Source organism: Echeneis naucrates, chromosome 15 (assembly GCF_900963305.1).
Source record: "Echeneis naucrates chromosome 15, fEcheNa1.1, whole genome shotgun sequence".
Lineage (NCBI taxonomy): Eukaryota > Metazoa > Chordata > Actinopteri > Carangiformes > Echeneidae > Echeneis > Echeneis naucrates.
In genome coordinates, this window is record NC_042525.1 from 14,461,409 (window position 1) to 14,479,008 (window position 17,600).

General features: G+C 41.1%; 2 protein-coding genes across 2 annotated transcripts; both read left to right on the forward strand.

The window, feature by feature from the left end:
* The first annotated feature begins 342 nt into the window (after positions 1–342).
* synpo2la (synaptopodin 2-like a) lies at positions 343–8,469 on the forward strand. Its single transcript, XM_029521861.1, has 4 exons — positions 343–611; positions 3,670–3,821; positions 4,058–4,776; positions 5,729–8,469. The coding sequence occupies exons 1-4, from the start codon at positions 510–512 to the stop codon at positions 8,347–8,349; spliced, it is 3,594 nt and encodes a 1,197-aa protein (XP_029377721.1). The 5' UTR covers positions 343–509; the 3' UTR covers positions 8,350–8,469.
* Positions 8,470–12,569: 4,100 nt separating this feature from the next.
* Positions 12,570–17,014, forward strand: myoz1a (myozenin 1a). Its single transcript, XM_029521374.1, has 6 exons — positions 12,570–12,816; positions 14,205–14,291; positions 14,554–14,741; positions 15,031–15,313; positions 15,948–16,110; positions 16,185–17,014. The coding sequence occupies exons 2-6, from the start codon at positions 14,207–14,209 to the stop codon at positions 16,417–16,419; spliced, it is 954 nt and encodes a 317-aa protein (XP_029377234.1). The 5' UTR covers positions 12,570–12,816; positions 14,205–14,206; the 3' UTR covers positions 16,420–17,014.
* Positions 17,015–17,600: the final 586 nt, after the last annotated feature.

Here is a 17,600-nt window from a genome sequence, read left to right on the forward strand (position 1 = left end):
ATTTGCATGTTTTGAATGTTAACTTTCCTTTGGTCTGCAGAAAAGCAGGCAAAGCAGCAGAGGTGGTAGGGGTATACTATTTTTGGAGGAGCTATCAGCGACCCAGTGACAGGTTTTGAGTGACAGGACAAGTGTTGCATTGGACCCTCCCCTTGCTCAGTTGGGACAGGCATTCCTGAGTGTAAGCAGACACGGACCCCCTAGTCCCATCATATTTCTCTCCCCTTGCCCCTTTTCCCCCCTCCCTTGGCTATGGTGGTCGGCCCACTCTATGGGTGGGTGTACAGAAGTGTGTGTGCATGTGTATGTGTTCAGGTGTGAGCGTTGGCATTGGAGCTGGACTCAGTGAGAAGTCAGCAGCCAGACAGCGTGGCAGGAAACAGCAGGCCAGAGCTCTTTGAGGGGGCCCTGACCGCTGACCATGGGGCCAATGTCCTGAGGACCCCTTAGACAAAATATTAAAGCCAAAGAGGGGTGGGGAAAAAAGAAAAGAAGAAAAAGGCAGAACAATGGTTGCAGAGGAAGTGATAATTACATTGTCTGGGGGAGCACCATGGGGCTTTCGTCTCCAGGGAGGTGTGGAACATCAGAAACCACTCCAGGTGGCTAAGGTAAGTAAAGTCATACTTGGACAGAAGCAGTTTGTTCATGGTTGGCTCAGTTGATCTGAAAGTAGAACATCATGTTTAATCAATCAGTTTTGCTTAAGAGAGGTGAAACATCAGCTGAGATATATGAGGCAGAGATGAATGGAAATCGATTGTTAATAGTAATATGAAATGGAATGATGGCTGAAAATGAGTCATCATGTCAGAATCAGAATCAACTTTATTGGCCAAGTATGTGAACACACAAGGAATTAGACTCTGGTTTTTCTTGCGTGCTGTACTTAAAACATGGTCCGAATGCAGACACACGCCAGTGATTGATTAGGTGGACTTTAAAATGTAGGCCAATGCTGTCATCTGATGAAAGTGACTCTGTGTCCCTTTCAGAAATTATTTTGAATAGCTAGATGTTTCCTTCCTTGTTGCAGAGTTCTCTGGTACATCGAGGTAATTGTTTTATGGACTGTTAATGTGTCTTCATTGAGGAGGTGCTCGTGAATAGGAGACACCATTCATTTGTGACCACTATTTGATTTTGTGAAATTATCCATGAATAACAGACCACTTTCATATTATGGCTCCCAGAAAGAAATTCTGCATTGTTTAAAGGAAACATTTAACATCACAACTCTCATATGGAGCCTCTCAGCTCAGTTTACTCTACTAGAACAAATTCTTCATGGACAAGTGATTAGTGCCTGCAGGTTTAAGTCTTGATTAGATTATCATGTAAGACAAAGTGGAAAATATGCTGGATAAAAGGCTTAATTAGGCTTGCCAGAAAAAAAGTACTACTTAGAGATAAAGCTGAAATGGTTTAAAGGAGAAAAACAAAATAAGTTACTTAATACTTAAATACTAAACCCCCCCTCCACACACACACACACACACACACAAAAGATAACATTATCTGACTTAATGTGGATCCTTCGCCGCCTTTGCGCTACCAATGTTGTTTTTCTTGCTCCAGGATCCAACTTTCTCTCCTTTTAAATCCTATCAGAGAGATCTGATTTCTGGATAAGATTTTAGCACATCTGCGTGCACACCATGCATGCATGCATACATCTATAAACACCACACTAATATACACACATATGAACACACATGCACGCGCTCACACTTGCAATAATCGTTGACTGAGCACAAATACTTTTCCAGCTGACTATTTTTGATTGCGAAGCAGCAGGTCATGGGGTCAGCCAAGGTGTGCGTTTCAGCTCAGTGCTAAAAAATTTACCTCATGCACTATTTTTGTACACGGTCAAGCCAGTATGCATCTGCTTAGAGGAGAGGACTTAGGTCTTTCTGGCACGATCACATGCAAAGGGGATGTGATTTTGCCTCTGTTATATTGCACATTGTCCCTGAGACCACATTAGCTGTGAATAAATAATCAGAAAGGAAAAATCATACTGCTTTCGTAAGTCCCTTCTGCCCTGCTTTAGATGGAGAGTATTTTATACCTCTTTACTATATACTTCACAAGCAAACAAGAAAACAATGTATTTTGCTTTGTTTACCTGTTGTCAGTCCTCAACTTCATGGTGAAATCAAAGATCCCCCTTTGCTTGGTTTGTTTATCAGATGATGTGCCAAATGTCGTGCAACTTTCACCGACCACCATGTTTACCCAACAGGACTTAGCATCAAATTAATGTTGGTTCTTTAACATGTTAAATATGTACTTGACTTATGCAGAATGCAGTGGTATGTACACAAGAGAGCCAAAGGGCACCAAATCACCTTTATAGTGTTGAGCAGCTGTTTCTATCTGCCCATCTAGAACAGCATGCTACTTCCCCCCTGAGAGCAGGAAGGCGTAATATAGTCAGGTCTCAAACTGTACTGTTCCTAACAGGTGGAGCAGTTCAGGGCTTCACTAAAAGAGCCAGTGTCTCAGTGCTGGGTTTGAGCCTTGTGTATATTTATTTATAAGAGTTTGACTATGTCTGCATCAGTCAGTGCGTTTGTATGCGTGTGTGTGTGTGTGTGTGTGTGTGTGTGTGAGCATGTCAGGCTGTTATAACTGTTATGACTTCCAACCACAAGGTGACTGACTGATTGAATAACCAAAATCCTGTCCCACTAGTAGGCTCAGGCCACTTTGGAAGGCTTAGCTAAATGGGGAAGTGGGATTTCATTACAGGCAAACCAGAATAGCTGGAAATAAAAGTAATTAGGCCAACCAAAGAAACACTTCCTAAACTCTAAAATTTAACATACGATGCTCATTTTGTAAACACTGATGTCCTCAAAGAGAGCAACGACACTGCAATGGCTGGCCCTTTTAATCTCAAGCATCTGCTTTGAACCTTTTAGCTGATGTAGCTAACACACGTTCATGAAAATATAGGGTGGCCAAAAGACCATGGTCCTTACTGACCTCAGGCACAAATAGCAAAGCGCCAAAGGGAGATGCATGCTGGCTGGCATTTCCCTGTTCAAGTGTGCATGAGTGTCCTACTTGAGCTGCAATATGTGGCATGTGTCCACAGCAAGATCAAGCTGTCAGGACAAATTCTGCTTTATGTCAGTTACTATCGCAAATTAAATCATGTTGTTATGTTCCTTATTCCTGCAGTTGTGAAAAGCAAAATATGTTACCTAAGTAAAACGATAAAAAAAAAGCTGCAGGAGAAAGACTCGAAAGTTCTGGTATTTCTATATCTCCTAAATCATATCTCTTCATATCAGGGTCTGTAAAGTTGACATTATAATCAGCATGAATATATCTGACACAAAGCTTGCAAGTATGGACATCCAACTCTCAAAACTGGCCAATAATAACAGAATAAAAACAGCATATGAATACAACAGGGTCCGGCAGGGCATAAGTTTGCAACTGGACTTGAAAACCTTGGACCACTAATGAATGGAAAACAGTTTTTTTTGTATTTCTATACAGTACAGGCCAAAGGTTTGGACACACCTTCTAATTCAAATGAATAGGAAAGTGTGTCCAAACCTTTGGCCTGCACTGTATGTGTGCGTGTGTGCATATGTATCTACATATATATGTATTTTTTTATGCAGCCGTTGTCTTCTTTACCCTGTTTAGGTGCGTAAACGCAGCAAGGCATGCAGGGCTGGGCTGCGGGAGGCTGATGAGCTGGTCTCCATCAACGAACAGCCATGTGGAACGCTATCCCACGCACAGGCCATGAACCTCATCGACAGCTCCCCTGGGATATTGCACATCCGGGTCAAAAGGTCAGAAGAACTAAAGAATGATACTCATAATGATAAACCATTCAAAAAATGCTGATGATAGAACTTCTCTTTATTATATCCCCGCCCATAAAAAATCCATGATGGGAACTGATATTTTATTTTATTTTACTATTTTAAACCCTACTTACTGTAAGAACAGCCATTGTCCAGATTTAGGAAGTCACTTTCTAATATTTAATCATTCAGCCTTCATTACTCTGTCTACTTGTTTGCAGGGCACCTGTAGGTTTCCAATCTGTGGTGCTTGTGACCCGTGCCCCATCTCCCCGAATAGACAAAGAGTACCGCGCTGCTTTGCGTGCCATGTCACCTCCCCCTTCCCACCATGCGCCTGTCCGTGAGGTCCACCGTAGCCGCTCCTCCCTAACTAGCGGCTTAACATCTCCCCCTGGTAGTGAGGCTTATTATGGTGAAACTGACAGTGATGCAGACATAGCAGGCTATGAGAGGCAACGCCGGCAGAAACGCCGCAGCCCTAGCAACTCTAACCCTGGGAAACCAACAGGACGAGCCTCCCCTGAGGGTGGGGAAACATCAGAGATGAGTGGTTATGACAGCGCGCCAGATGCTCACATTTACCAAACTCCACTGGATGCACGTGAGGGAGATGGAGATGGTGGAGGGGGGCTACCAGGGGTGGCAAGGAAGGAAGTAATATATCAACCTCCTGGTCCAGGAATGTGGTCCTCCCAGACATCCACTGAAACCTCCTCCATCATCTCCTCAGCAGATGACCAGGGGCCACGGGATGGAGGGCAAGAGGAGGACAGTGGCTTTCTTGAGCCAGCCAACGTTCCATTGGTATCCCCTGAGAGGGCAAAGGAGGCCCTGATGTTGGGCTCCCGCAGCCAGCTTGTGCCCATGGTGGGGCCTGTGAATAAACCCATCGATGAGGAGCTTACAACGACCTACATGGAAAAAGCCAAGCAGGCCAGTAAGTACAGCAGAGGAGGAACAATCTCATGGACCTGTGATTTGCATTGGTCCTTCACATTTACATACAACATTCCTGATAAATGTGCCAAGTACATCTGAGAGAACTTCTTCAGACTGTATGAGCAAACAGAAAACATAATTTTGTATTTGACTTTGAGTAATTCTGCCATAATCTTTCATGGAATCTTATTCAAGAAAACCATGTGAGACGTCTTTAAGTTATTTAATCCAACAGTCAACTACCGTATCTTAGAAAAAGAAGCACAATGTGAGAATCCACCAATCTAAGCTAAGTTGGTTGGTTAGTGTGGTTTACTATATTTATCCTCGGTTATGTGTGTGAAAACCCCAGTGACCAATCTGGGAGCACTGAAAAGCATCCACAGCTGCTTTAAGATATCAGGCGGCAACGCAGGGATGCTCTTTTTTTCTGCCCCTATCATTCTCACTATCCTCTCTGATGATTTCTTTTGCTATTTAATAATAATATAATGAATTATGATGAATAATAATGAATAAAAGAAGAGCAGAAGCATTGTATGTTTTGCAACTTATTGTCAGTATCACAAAGGGTGGTTCTCCCAAATGACAGATGTGAAAATGCACCATTTGGCATCAACTTCTTTCATTTGCTTTATACCATAACAAGTTAAAGGATACAATGTCATCACTAATATGCAACTTTCCACTACCCTGCTAATATTAAGTTAGATGTCTGAGTCACATAATGTGAAAATGTATCCTTTACACCAGAAGCTAAAGGCTTACTTGGAATTTTCAAGAAGTGCTCATGTAGGGAGTTAAGAGATACATACATGCTGAGGGTATGGTAGTCAGGACAGGTTCAGACACTCACATCAGAATCAGATCTTGGTTTGAATGTTATACCTGTTGATCTAGTGGACCTTTGGGCAACTATTCCTAATATCTATGGCTTTCATACCCTGCAGAACTAAACAGAGGAGATACACAGCAAGACAAGCATGTGAAGGAAGCCAAAAGCAAGTGTCGAACAATTGCATCCCTGCTGACTGATGCTCCCAACCCTCACTCAAAGGGGGTCTTGATGTTCAAAAAACGGCGGCAGCGCTCTAAGAAGTACACCCTAACCAGCTTTGGTAGCGTGGATGAGGACAGGTGTCAGGACTCACAGGAGGAGGATGGTGTATTCCCTGGCAGTGAGTCAGAGTTTGATGAAGATGGCTTCTCTGCAGTTCCTGACCCAACTTGGGATAGTGACTACTTGGATATGCTAGAGAAGAGGGCAACCGCAGGAGCTGAAGGCCGTGGGGATGGGGCAGAAGATGCACCAAGTCCAGGGTTGAGTGACACTGCAGGAAAGGGTGCCCAATTGTTTGAACAGCAGAGAAAGAGAGCTGCTGAGCATGCCAAGAAGGTGGAAGCAGCAAAGCCACAGGTTCTTCCACAGTCTCAAGTCCAAGAGCAGGCTCAGCTGTACCAGTTGCATCCAGAAATCCAATCACAGGTGCAACCTCAGCAGATTATACAACCTGGACCTACAACCACGCTGCAAGAACTCCCCAAGGGTCCAGATGCAGTTTCTGTTGGTTCACATGGGGTGTCTAATGGGGATCTATCCTATTCTGGAGTTAGCATGGCTACCATGATGATATCACCTCCAGCTGTGGCAAACCAGCCCAAACCAGCTACTGCTTCAGTGACTATTCTGACAAGTCCTGCACCACCAACTGAAACACCATTACCTGAACTACCCGCAAGTAATGTCTTAAATAGAACGGCACGTCCTTTTACACCTGGCTTTATTAACAATCGAGCTGCAACTGCTCCTGTAACTTTCCGACCACCAGTTACAAAAACAGCTCAGCGTCCTGCTTCAGCAGCTGTTGTGCAACTACCATTCTCTAATGCCCCTGAACTAGTCTATCACACTACATCAGTCGCATCACAGTTACCTCCTGGTCCTCCATCCGTGCTCTCCCCGCCATCCATTTTACCTCGAGGTCCCTATGCTCCAACTCCAGAAACTTCAGTCATCTCTCATCCTTCAGCCATCTCTACCTCTGTAGATACAGTGCAGTCAGCCCCACCAGTAACTACTGTTCATGAGGCTCCAGTGTCTATGTCATCTACACCATCAGCTCCACAAGTACAAGCACCAATGGTTCCAGGCCCTGCTCCTCTTGCATCCCAAATTTCAAGTTCAGCCAACCTCACACCCTCAGCGCCTCCACTTCAACAGCCAATTTCTCAGGCACATCAACCACAGTTTTCCATGGCACCTGTAGCTGCAGTGTCAGTTGTCATGCAGCCAGAAGTGGTAGCTCCAACACCTGTTCCTGGTCCAACAGGTCGCACAGGAATCTTGCTCGATGCCAGGCGGCGTAGTGGGAAAATCAAACCTATGTTTAATGTGCCAGATGTCAAGAAGAACTCCCCCAACCCCCAACTGTTGTGCATGGTGCAGAATCTGGATGACAGGTCCACCCGACACAAATATGACCAACCACTCACTGAGGCTAACTATGACATTGCAGAGGAAGAGAGAGGTGCTGAAGCCTTTGACAGGGTGCCTCCTCCAGTGGCACCTAAGCCTCGAGTCGTCCACGAAGTCCCACAGATTCTTCAAGCAGGGGGAAAGGGGGCCCAACTGTTTGCCCGAAGACAGACCCGCATGGGTATGTATGTAGTGGACTCCCCACCTGGGACCACACACAGGCAAGAAGTGGCCTCGCAAAATATACCCCAGCCTTTCGATAATTCCCTCAATCCTTCCCTTCCCTCCCAATGGAAATACTCCCCAAATGTCCGTGCCCCTCCACCCATTGGGTACAACCCACTCCATGCCCCCTCTATCCCTGCAGGGCCCCAGAGAGATGCAAGCAAACCAGAAAACAGGGGCAGTGGAGGCTTCCAAAAAGAGGGCATCAAAGCTCTGGATTTCATGAGGAGACAGCCTTATCAGCTCAATTCTGCTATGTTCAACTATGGGGGAAGTGCAACAAATTTATCACCCAAGCCTTCATACCAGATGCAAAGGCAGGGTGATTACACAGCAACAATGATGGGGAGTTCATTAGCTTCACCTAAGCAAATTCCTGTCAAAACAGCTCGTGTCTATGAGATCAAAAGATTCTCTACACCAACACCCATGTCAGCTCCTACTTTGACTCCCAAAGTCATTGTACCCCGATCAGCCACAACCCTTGGAGAACGTTTGACTCACTCCAGTATGATCTCCCCACCTCCTGCCTATTTCAATCAAGGCCAGGCCCCTCCCTTGACACCAGCACAAGTCAGTGCCCCAACCACAGCTTTACCTTCTTCCCACCCAGCTGGACTGCCAGGCCTCCCAAAATTCTCTGCCACCCCTCTTCCAAACCCTGTGCCCCCTTCAGTCCCTACACCTTACACTCCAGTATCCTACACCACTGGGCTCCAGACAGCCAAGCAGTTCCAAAGTGCTCCAGAGCTCAGCATACTTGCCTCATTGCCCCCACTCAAGTCCACTGCAGTTCAAGCCCCCAAACCACATTTTGTTGCCACCAAGGGAGGCATTCAGCCCCGAATCTGGAGGCCAGGGGCAATGTGACCATCTGCAAATCCAACACAACCACCCGTGGACAGCTTCATTAATTTATCTCCAATATGAATTATTCATCACTGACAAAAAAAAAAATCCATTAAAGTATCACTTCTATAAACTAGCTAATTGTTTCAACAAAAAAGCTGAACATTCTATTGGCCTTTGGCTCTATTTTTTTTTTTTATTCATTGTGAGTGAGATAGCCTTCAGTTTAGAGTCACTGGTCAAACAGAAAACAAGAATTTTGAAATTACTGTAGGTCACAGGGAATATTCAGTTAAGTGATTGAATGAAAAATGAGAAATTGAACATAAGCAGCCTGACATAAATTAAGAAATGACATGATTGATGCTACTTCAGCTGCTTATAACATTTATTTTACTGCAAACACATAGTCTGCACTGTATACAGTACAGGCTAAAAGTTTGGACACACTTTCTCATTTTAAATGAATAGGAAAGTGTGTCCAAACTTTTGGTCTGTACTGTAGATCAGCAAATGCCTGTCCTGCGGGAGGTTTGTGGAGGGCTCCTGGAGATCAATTTCTGCTAATTTAACAGAAATGCCATCCACACAGCCATAAATGACAGGGAACCCATGTAAAGAGATCCTAGAAGATGTTGAAAAAGAATGGTTGTGGTTCTGACTATATGTTAATGATGTTGACAGTTTAAATAGGATGACGCTTTTCATCTACCAACAAATATTCTCTTATTCAGTAATTGTACTACTGAATGATGTGCAAAGTGAGGTATTTTTATCCACTGTCCTGCATTATCAAGAAGAAAGCCATGATGTTTCCAGGGGTAAAATTGTGCATGATCGATAGAAAACTGCAAGGTGTTTTTAAATGTCTGTGGAACTTCTTGTGAAGACATGGTTTACTCTTGTAAAGCATTAGTAAGGTTGTGCAAAATACCTCTGCTCACAATAACCTGAGAGAAATGCTATCTTTTCAGCAAGGGTCACATTTAACAAGTGCCCAGGCTGTCACTGGCTATCACAGCGTCTGATTGCGCCTTAGGCACACCAAATCCTCCTTAGTATCAGTGTGGTCTTTGCAGATATATGTACATTCTCAAACTTTTATTAAACACATAACACAGATAAAGGAATGTGTATTTTGTTTTGTTTATTTGTGATTTACTTAAAGGGGCTCAAGGGGAAGTTGTCAAATTAAGAGGCATTAGCATTTGCAAAAGGGCTAAAGGAATGAGAGAGGCTGTGGAGGGGTTTGTGGGCAGAATACTGAAAGGACATACTATCAAATGTGACTTCAGTTGGAACATTTGAGATTGCCTATTTCACTGAAATGTCCATGGTGATGTAGTAAACCTTCAGAATGAATTGATTGATGATACGTTTCTTTGAAATTCCACAGCCAGAGGAAATGAAAGGATGATGGTCGAGAGGGTGTAGTACTTGAGGCTAAAAAAGCTGTGAGGAAAAAGCATTGAGGTTTAGTTTGGTATCTTTCCATTCGCAATGGAAAAAGTAAAGGAATACAATTTTTAATGGCTATATATGTTGAAAGTCTGCCTATGTTAAGATACAGGTAAGATACAAACAAGTGACTTTGGTGCTTTCAGTCATGTTGTTTTTTTTCTATAATTTTCAAAATATTATTTCACTTACAGTTTTTCTTTTTTTTCTGAATATTACAGTTATAAAAATATCTGCGTTGTGGATATAGTTATGTTGAGGTGTAAAATATGAAAAATAAATAATTCTGAGAGTAGTTGTATTAAGCATAAGTTTGAAAATGTTTGTTATTAATGCTGAGTAGAAGTTTATACTGACTGGGAGACATTTTTAGACAAATAAAATTAGATTTGAAAGTGCTCCAGTTGTCTGACATCTCTTACTTTATAGTGCCACCTGTTGTTGATTGAATGATCTGCTCTTTCCTTTTAATGTGCATTACCAACATGCAAGAAATTCTAATATTAATAAACAAACTGGACTACCTGCAACTGTACATTAGTTTCAATAATAAAATATGCTTAATTTTAATCTGAAAATGGCAAACGCTATATAGACTGTTTATGCACAAAAACACAAACAAATTCTTACTGGAGTATGTTATGAGATTTATATTGCTATTAAGCTAATTAATGAAATTATTAATTAAAAATTTGCATTGCAAAAAATGTTGGTGAACATTATTAAACCTGGCTTGATGAAATGTTCATATTATTTTGAATGGCATGAACAGACATAAATTACACAATATTTTGTTTCAATATTCAATATTTTTGTTGAAGAGTCTAGAATTACGATCAGATGATTACTGTCAGACTTAATAAAACATTACATTAGACGAAGAATACAAGTAATGTGGAAATGTGTTTAAACTATTCTATAATATTATACAATATAGTAGTTTTGTCTTACAGGTCACCTTAATGAGTGAGAAGTCTCTATCTCCTCTATCTATCCTTGATCTGATTGATTAAAAAGCTTTTGTTAAGCTTAAAGGAAAAAAAATATAACATTTTCTGAATGAAATTCCTATAGTGGTGAACTTGAGATAATTGGGATGTTGTTGTGCAACTGGTGTGTTTTTCTGCCACTTGAAGGTGCTACAAGTCTTCCCTGACTGAGTGCACAGTCAGAAGGCCATTTTGTTTCAAGCCTCACTGGGTGCCTATTTATAGGACTGCTAACATCTACACAGAACACTATTCATAGTAAAAAGGACATTTTGCCAAGTTACCACTCTTATTAAAAAGGTGTTCTGTATTTAACTGCTTGAAAAGACCAAATAAGAAATAGAACATTGCTTTCGGTTTCTTTCACTTGTGTGAGGAATTATATACTGATTTCAACAGAAAATGGCCCTGTGATGGACTGGTGACCTGTCCAGGATGTACCCCATCCTTGGCTCCAGCACCCACCCCATCCTAGAAACAGATAAGAAGATGAATGAATGAATCACTTGAAGTTCATCAATTATATTAGGACTAAACTGGAACAGAATAAAACCCAGCGTAAGGAAAAATCTCCATGAAAGACATCTTAAGTGTACTTCAAAAACACCCAAGCTAGGGACCCAAGCTAATCATGTTGAATTGATCAAACTCCAGATGTAAGAAAACCTTATTTAGACAATGAACTGAGTAACCAAGCAAAAATATAAATGTACCAGTTATGGTAAATAGATATTGGGCAATTGCCCAGATTCCAGACTAAAAGATGTTTCACTTTACTCGTCACTGGAAATGTAAATAATGGCATGCACAGATCCATGTAGTATCGATCAGCAAGTTCAGTGGTAAAGAAAACAATACTCAAATTTGGTGAAGAAAATATGCTCAAAAACATTCGGTCACTACAACAATAACTGATGACTGACAGTGACCTAATAAGTATTCTTACATATGATCACTAGATTTTTTTAGCCACGTTGCTAACTCCTATTAATGTGTCCGACTGAAATATCACGATAAGTACTGTATGCTTTGCCATAGGATTTTGTTTAGACATTTGGTTCTGACATAGAGAATAAAAATGAATTTTTATAGTACCACTATGAGGAACAAATTTTGAGCTTTGTAGTGAAATGTCTCAACTGATATAAGAGTGACTTGTGATGGTCATAGATCTCGGATGAGTTCAATGCATCACTTTGTGATTAAATAAACTGTATGCACTTTAAATACTTTTCGTGCATTCATACTGCTGTGCTCTTAAAACAAACAAACTACAAAGCATATGGAATAATGTTATTAATTGGTATTACCATTTCATTGTTCCTCAATAGCGTTTGCTGAAGCTGTTTTAGTCATGCAAACAGTCACTAACAGTTCTCACTCCACATGCCCATCATGTCCTCCAGTTACAATGATCCAGGGAAGCTGAAAATGTGACAATCTAGTGTCCGGATAAGGAATGTAGGGAATAAAGAAGCTAACTCTCACTTTGAAACACAAAGCTATGACACATTCATGTACTTAATCTTCGACTTGTGCACTTGTCTGTAGTCTTCTCTGCCTTTCTATCAGTCTGTCTGTGTATCCCAAACACACCCCAGAGCCCTTTGAGGCTATCTTATAGCTGAGTTCTGTTCTCCTCGTTCTTTGCTACTAAATATAGGCTTCTGAGCCATCTGTGAGAATGATTTTGTTCCTTTAATATCACCATCAGCACTTTCAGCTGGCCAACAGAGACACCCCCCCTCCACCCCTTTAACACCCCCATCACTATTCATACTCCTAACCTAAACCACAACCTCCTCCTCCCGCCTTGACACCAACACTGCTGCCACCCACACCCCCAACCCTCTGGAACATCAGCCATCTGAGCGGCTGAGTGGCTTTTGCACTTCTCGGGACCTAGGTCCAGCCTTACATAGGGTCAGAGGTACAGCGGGATTTGTGAAATTGTGATCGGGATCATCAGAATTGAGCCCTGCGTCTCCTTTCCTAGTATTTATAGCTATCGTTTTCCAACCAGGATTACAGCAAAAACTCGGTGAGTGGATCTGCATCCCATCAATGTGCTTTTTCTACTAATGGACAGACACAAATCTGACTAATACAACAATGGAAATTGGTAATATAGTGGAGAAACTAATTCTTAGGCATAATTTATTTAGCTTGTGGACTGCAAAGTTTGCTTTAATTTTAACTGAACCATCAAATGGCTCTCCCACTTTGCTGCTTTTAGATTTTCCTGGTATATCTTAAGTTGACCAAAGGAATGGGTGAATGTGCTGACCCCCCCTGTTGTGGGTGTTACAGAGATTTTATACGGGGCTACCAAATCCTGACAGGAGGGGTGATAAATGTGAGCACAAGTGGTAAGCTTGTAATTATTTAACGGAATTAAAACAGTGTCCAGATTGCTCCTGGTTAATATCCACAACTTCTTGATATTCTACTTCATGATTTGAGAGCAGCTGAAATATTCAAAACAGAATTGTTTCCTGCAGGTGTGTATTGTGTCCTTAAGGGTTGTCTCCAGCTTATTTGATAGTTAAATGACGCCATTACACGTCGCTAGAATGTCTTGGCTGGAAATGGCTTTTAAAAATAGCTGCAGCGTGTTGAGTTACATGCAGTAGATGTGATGTGATGTTTTGCCACTTGCCACTGGAAATTAAGAAAACTATTGCAAGCTGTAGGGGCTGGCATGTATGCAGAAAAGTTAAAAAACAGTCACGTAAGCACATAAGATATTTTAAGAACCAAATGCATAATCTACACTTGGGAGACTGTAAAAAAAATGGTTATTCATACAAATGCGCCTCATAAGTGGTTATCGTATCTTGAAAGATGAGACACAGCAAAGTATTATTTCAACTTCCACTGCCAACATCTTCCCATGCAGGTTGCAGATTCAAGAATATGATCAGATGATATGAATAATGCCAAATGCTATTTTATGATCCTAAGACCTTCACTTTTACAGTGGTACTATAACATCAGGGTGCACTGATGAACAACCTCTACCTTAATCACCATGCTTCTGTTTATTTTGACTCAGTCTGCAGACAGCTCTTATATCACCTAAACAAAACATGCATTAGGCTATATATTTCCTTGGAGTCATCTGCTTCACTGGAGAATGTGGGGAATCTGAGGGCACTGACATCCCCCCTTGAACTTGAAAAATGAGCAGGGCTCATGGTGGCTGACTCTTACATTGAGGTTCCATGGATTCACTTTCAAGGGTTGTTGATGGCTATAGGTGTTGATAGTGAAGAGTCATTTTGAAAAGTTAGTTGAAAAACTAAAACAAAAACACTCTTTTAAGAGCATTTGAATCTCTGTCTCAACCCCAGGATATGCAGATTAGTCATACTGTCATCAATTAATTAATAGTTGCTGCTCACACAATTTTCTTTGCTGGCCTTCCAGTCATGCCTCTGAAAGCACCTGCCCCTGTATACAAGCGGAAAAAGCCCTCCAAGATCATAACTGACCTCTCACATATCCCACAGGATGGTAAGGCTGACATTTAATGGTATTAATATGAAATGTCAATATCATAACAACCTATCATCAGACACGATTGACTAAAAATTAATTCAAGTTTGGCTTGTGATTTTCTGAGTCTGTGTTTTTCAAATAGTGTGTCGCTACTGGGGATCATAATCCTGTCACCGGGACAAGAGCACATTTTTGTTTATGAAGCCAAATTTTTCAACATTTGGCTTTTCAACATTTTCCAATGTTAGATCCATTTGTTTGGATGCCTCTTACCTAGAGTATGAGTCGGAACCAGAGGCATCTGAGTTCGACCTGGGAACAAAGATTAGGACTCCCAAAGACATCATGCTGGAGGAGCTGTCCCTGTTGAAGAACAAAGGCTCCAAGATGTTCAAGATGAGGCAGCAGAGAGTGGAGAAGTTCATCTATGAAAACAACCCTGACGTCTTCAGCAGTGATTCAATGGTGAGAGTCTTGTTCATGGAAGAAAAGTTATTTTTAAAGGTTAATGATTCAGTGTGTATAATATAATCAAAATTTCACAGAACAACTTTGAAATAATGTTGAAACGTATAAAAATGTGGCAAAGTTCAGAGATATTTTTTTGTTACCTGACAAACTAATTTTCATTCATGGCAAAAGTATTTGAATTAGATATAGCAAGAGTAAATTCTGTATAACCAGATGAATTATGATGACAAAGGGTTGTGTGCTGTGTGCCATATGGTTGGTTATATTGATTTATTACTTTCAGGACAACCTCCAGAAGTTTGTTCCCTCTCTGGGCGGTCAGATTGGGGGTCAGATGATAACTCTTGGTGGGCATTATGTTAGCAAGCACCCTGGACACCTGAATTTTGTTGGGCTAAATACTGGAGGAGGAGCCCCTATGCCTCCTCCAAAACCTGGAAGAAAAGGTGCAGGTGCAGGAGGAGCAGGAGGAGCGGGAGGTGCAGGAGGTGCAGGAGGAGAGGGGGCAGATGATCATGGGAAAGGTGGAAAAGGAGACGGAGCTAATGGGTGGTCTCCACTAAAAGGTTGGTATCAGTATGTTTGGTCTTTTTTTTTTTTTTTACCTGGACCCGGTTTTGTGTCCCAGCAGTGCCTCTTTATATGTACATAAAAAAAACCCACAAATGCATATAAAATATGGAGAGATAACTGTGGCCACGATGAACTGAAGGATTGACAATATATATATAATTAAAACATTAATTGAACACTGAAGTATTAGGACAATAATTATTCTGCCCAATAATGTAAAAAACAAGTAATTATTCAATATTTTGAAAAATTGTAATCTTTGCTTTCTTGCAAAGTATTTAGACTAGAAAAAGGATAAAGCTCTTTTTAGTGTACATGAAATATGAAGTTTCTACCAGCAGCGAGTTAGCCCAGATTGGCTTAAAAAACTCAAAAGAGGTGAGACAGTTTTCCTAACCTAACTATCAACACTATCAACATTGGGCCTTTGTTTATTTCATACAAAACAACTTCTTAAGTCACTCAAGGTTGAAAGGCAACCAGGAGAGACATTATGAAGCTATGTAACCCATCAAGAAATAGTCATCAACCCTGCACCATCACAATGTATTAGAGATATATTTTACTATTTTGTGAAACACAAAAACATCACAACACATACTCTTACCATGTATGTTGCATTCATAGGAGGTGGAAGAGATGGATCTAAGACGCATATTCATGTGAAGACGTACGTATCACCATGGGAGAGGGCCATGAAGGGTGATGAGGTTCTGATAGCCACTCTGAAAACAGCAATGCCTAGTCCCACTGAGCGCAAGGACCTGCCCAAATACAAATGCTTCAATAGGTACTCAGTTCTGATGCCTTAGGCGCTTTGTGACAAAAAGGGACTTTAATAATTCTCCAACTTTGCTTTTCTAGGAGTGCCATGCCCTATGGAGGCTTCGAGAAGGCCAACCAGTTAATGAAATTCCAGCTGCCGGAGAAAAAGCTGACCAAAGAGATGCCTGAACCAGCAGTGGTGTACCAGCATGATATTGGCTGTCGGCCTTCCTTCAACCGCACTCCTATCGGCTGGGTGGGAAGCAGCGAGCCCAGCAGCATTCATATGGAAAATGATGTTGTGCCCTTTGATGGAGAGACCGACGAGCTGTGAAGAAATATTCATACTGTGATCACACTCTGTGCCCAAGCACTCACACAAACATGTATGCATGCACACATATCATGCAGAAACAATATAGTGCTTAAAATCAACTGTTAAACTGATCAATTTCAAACTCTTTGTGTGGATAACTGGAATAATATATGAAATATGGTTATGCTCTTTCTCTGTATTTGGTCGTAAAGCAAAGAAATGAGGTTAGATGTTGCAGCAAGATGAAAAATAAAACATTTAGTCATTAAGTTTCTAACTGGTGTCAAAACAGTAAAGTGATTGTTTTCAGTGAGAAATACCAGATTCTGTCAATGAGAAAAGGATGATGTATGAAGGATAGATTCATGTCATGTTTACTGTTGAGCATAGTCGTCATGACAACTTGTTGCCATATTTATTTCTTTGTCCCTTTTTTGTTAAGAAGCAGCAACCTATTGTTCAGCTACGAAAATGCAACAAACATGTCTAATTCAGGATGTCTTTTGCTGATTCACACACCAGCAGTTTCTCCACAATAAACCCTTGAAAACAGTAACAGTCCTCTAATAGAGTGTTTAAAATGTCAAGGGAAATTATTTTGTGCTCATGAAAATTCTCACAAATTAAATTTCCAGTTTATTTGTTTTCTCTAGTTTCCCATATTTGTATACCATTGTATTCTACAGGACATTTTAGGACAAGACAGGCAATTGTATAAAAAGAAAAACTGTGCTTTGCTTCTCTTTGTAACTCATGAAATAATAAGATAAATAATGATAAACAGGATAAGCATAGAGGTAAACATTTTGCAAATGACAAGATAATTGTAATTCACTGAAGTTGTTAATCACTTTTTCACTTTCTCAAAGCCCTACAATAGTAGTCCAGCTAACAGTTACATTAATAAAAATGCATCCAAAATTTGAATACAGAGCAAAACTACTGGTAGAAAAAGCCTGAGTGTGAAAAGTAAAAGCACAGATTGGACTATGATTATTACATAATGTAATGTTGTATGGCTTCACCATACTGAATTTACTATTACATTATTCCTAGGATTTTCTAGCTCAGGCTAGCTAACAACAAGCTAGTTTCAAGTAGTGAATATACCGTTGAGGGGACGATTGTGTAAATGCATCAAATCTTTCAAGTTGATTAAATGCTTTGTGTGGATCTTAAATCTTGATTTTCAGACGAAC

Bases quoted from the DNA above. Each gene is read 5' to 3' on its own strand.
- synpo2la (XM_029521861.1), top strand. From the start codon at position 510: ATGGTTGCAGAGGAAGTGATAATTACATTGTCTGGGGGAGCACCATGG. The intron at 612-3,669 runs GTAAGTAAAGTC...TACCCTGTTTAG, and splicing joins AACCACTCCAGGTGGCTAAG to GTGCGTAAACGCAGCAAGGC. The intron at 4,777-5,728 runs GTAAGTACAGCA...CATACCCTGCAG, and splicing joins GGAAAAAGCCAAGCAGGCCA to AACTAAACAGAGGAGATACA.
- myoz1a (XM_029521374.1), top strand. From the start codon at position 14,207: ATGCCTCTGAAAGCACCTGCCCCTGTATACAAGCGGAAAAAGCCCTCC. The intron at 14,292-14,553 runs GTAAGGCTGACA...CCTCTTACCTAG, and splicing joins CTCACATATCCCACAGGATG to AGTATGAGTCGGAACCAGAG. The intron at 14,742-15,030 runs GTGAGAGTCTTG...TATTACTTTCAG, and splicing joins TCTTCAGCAGTGATTCAATG to GACAACCTCCAGAAGTTTGT.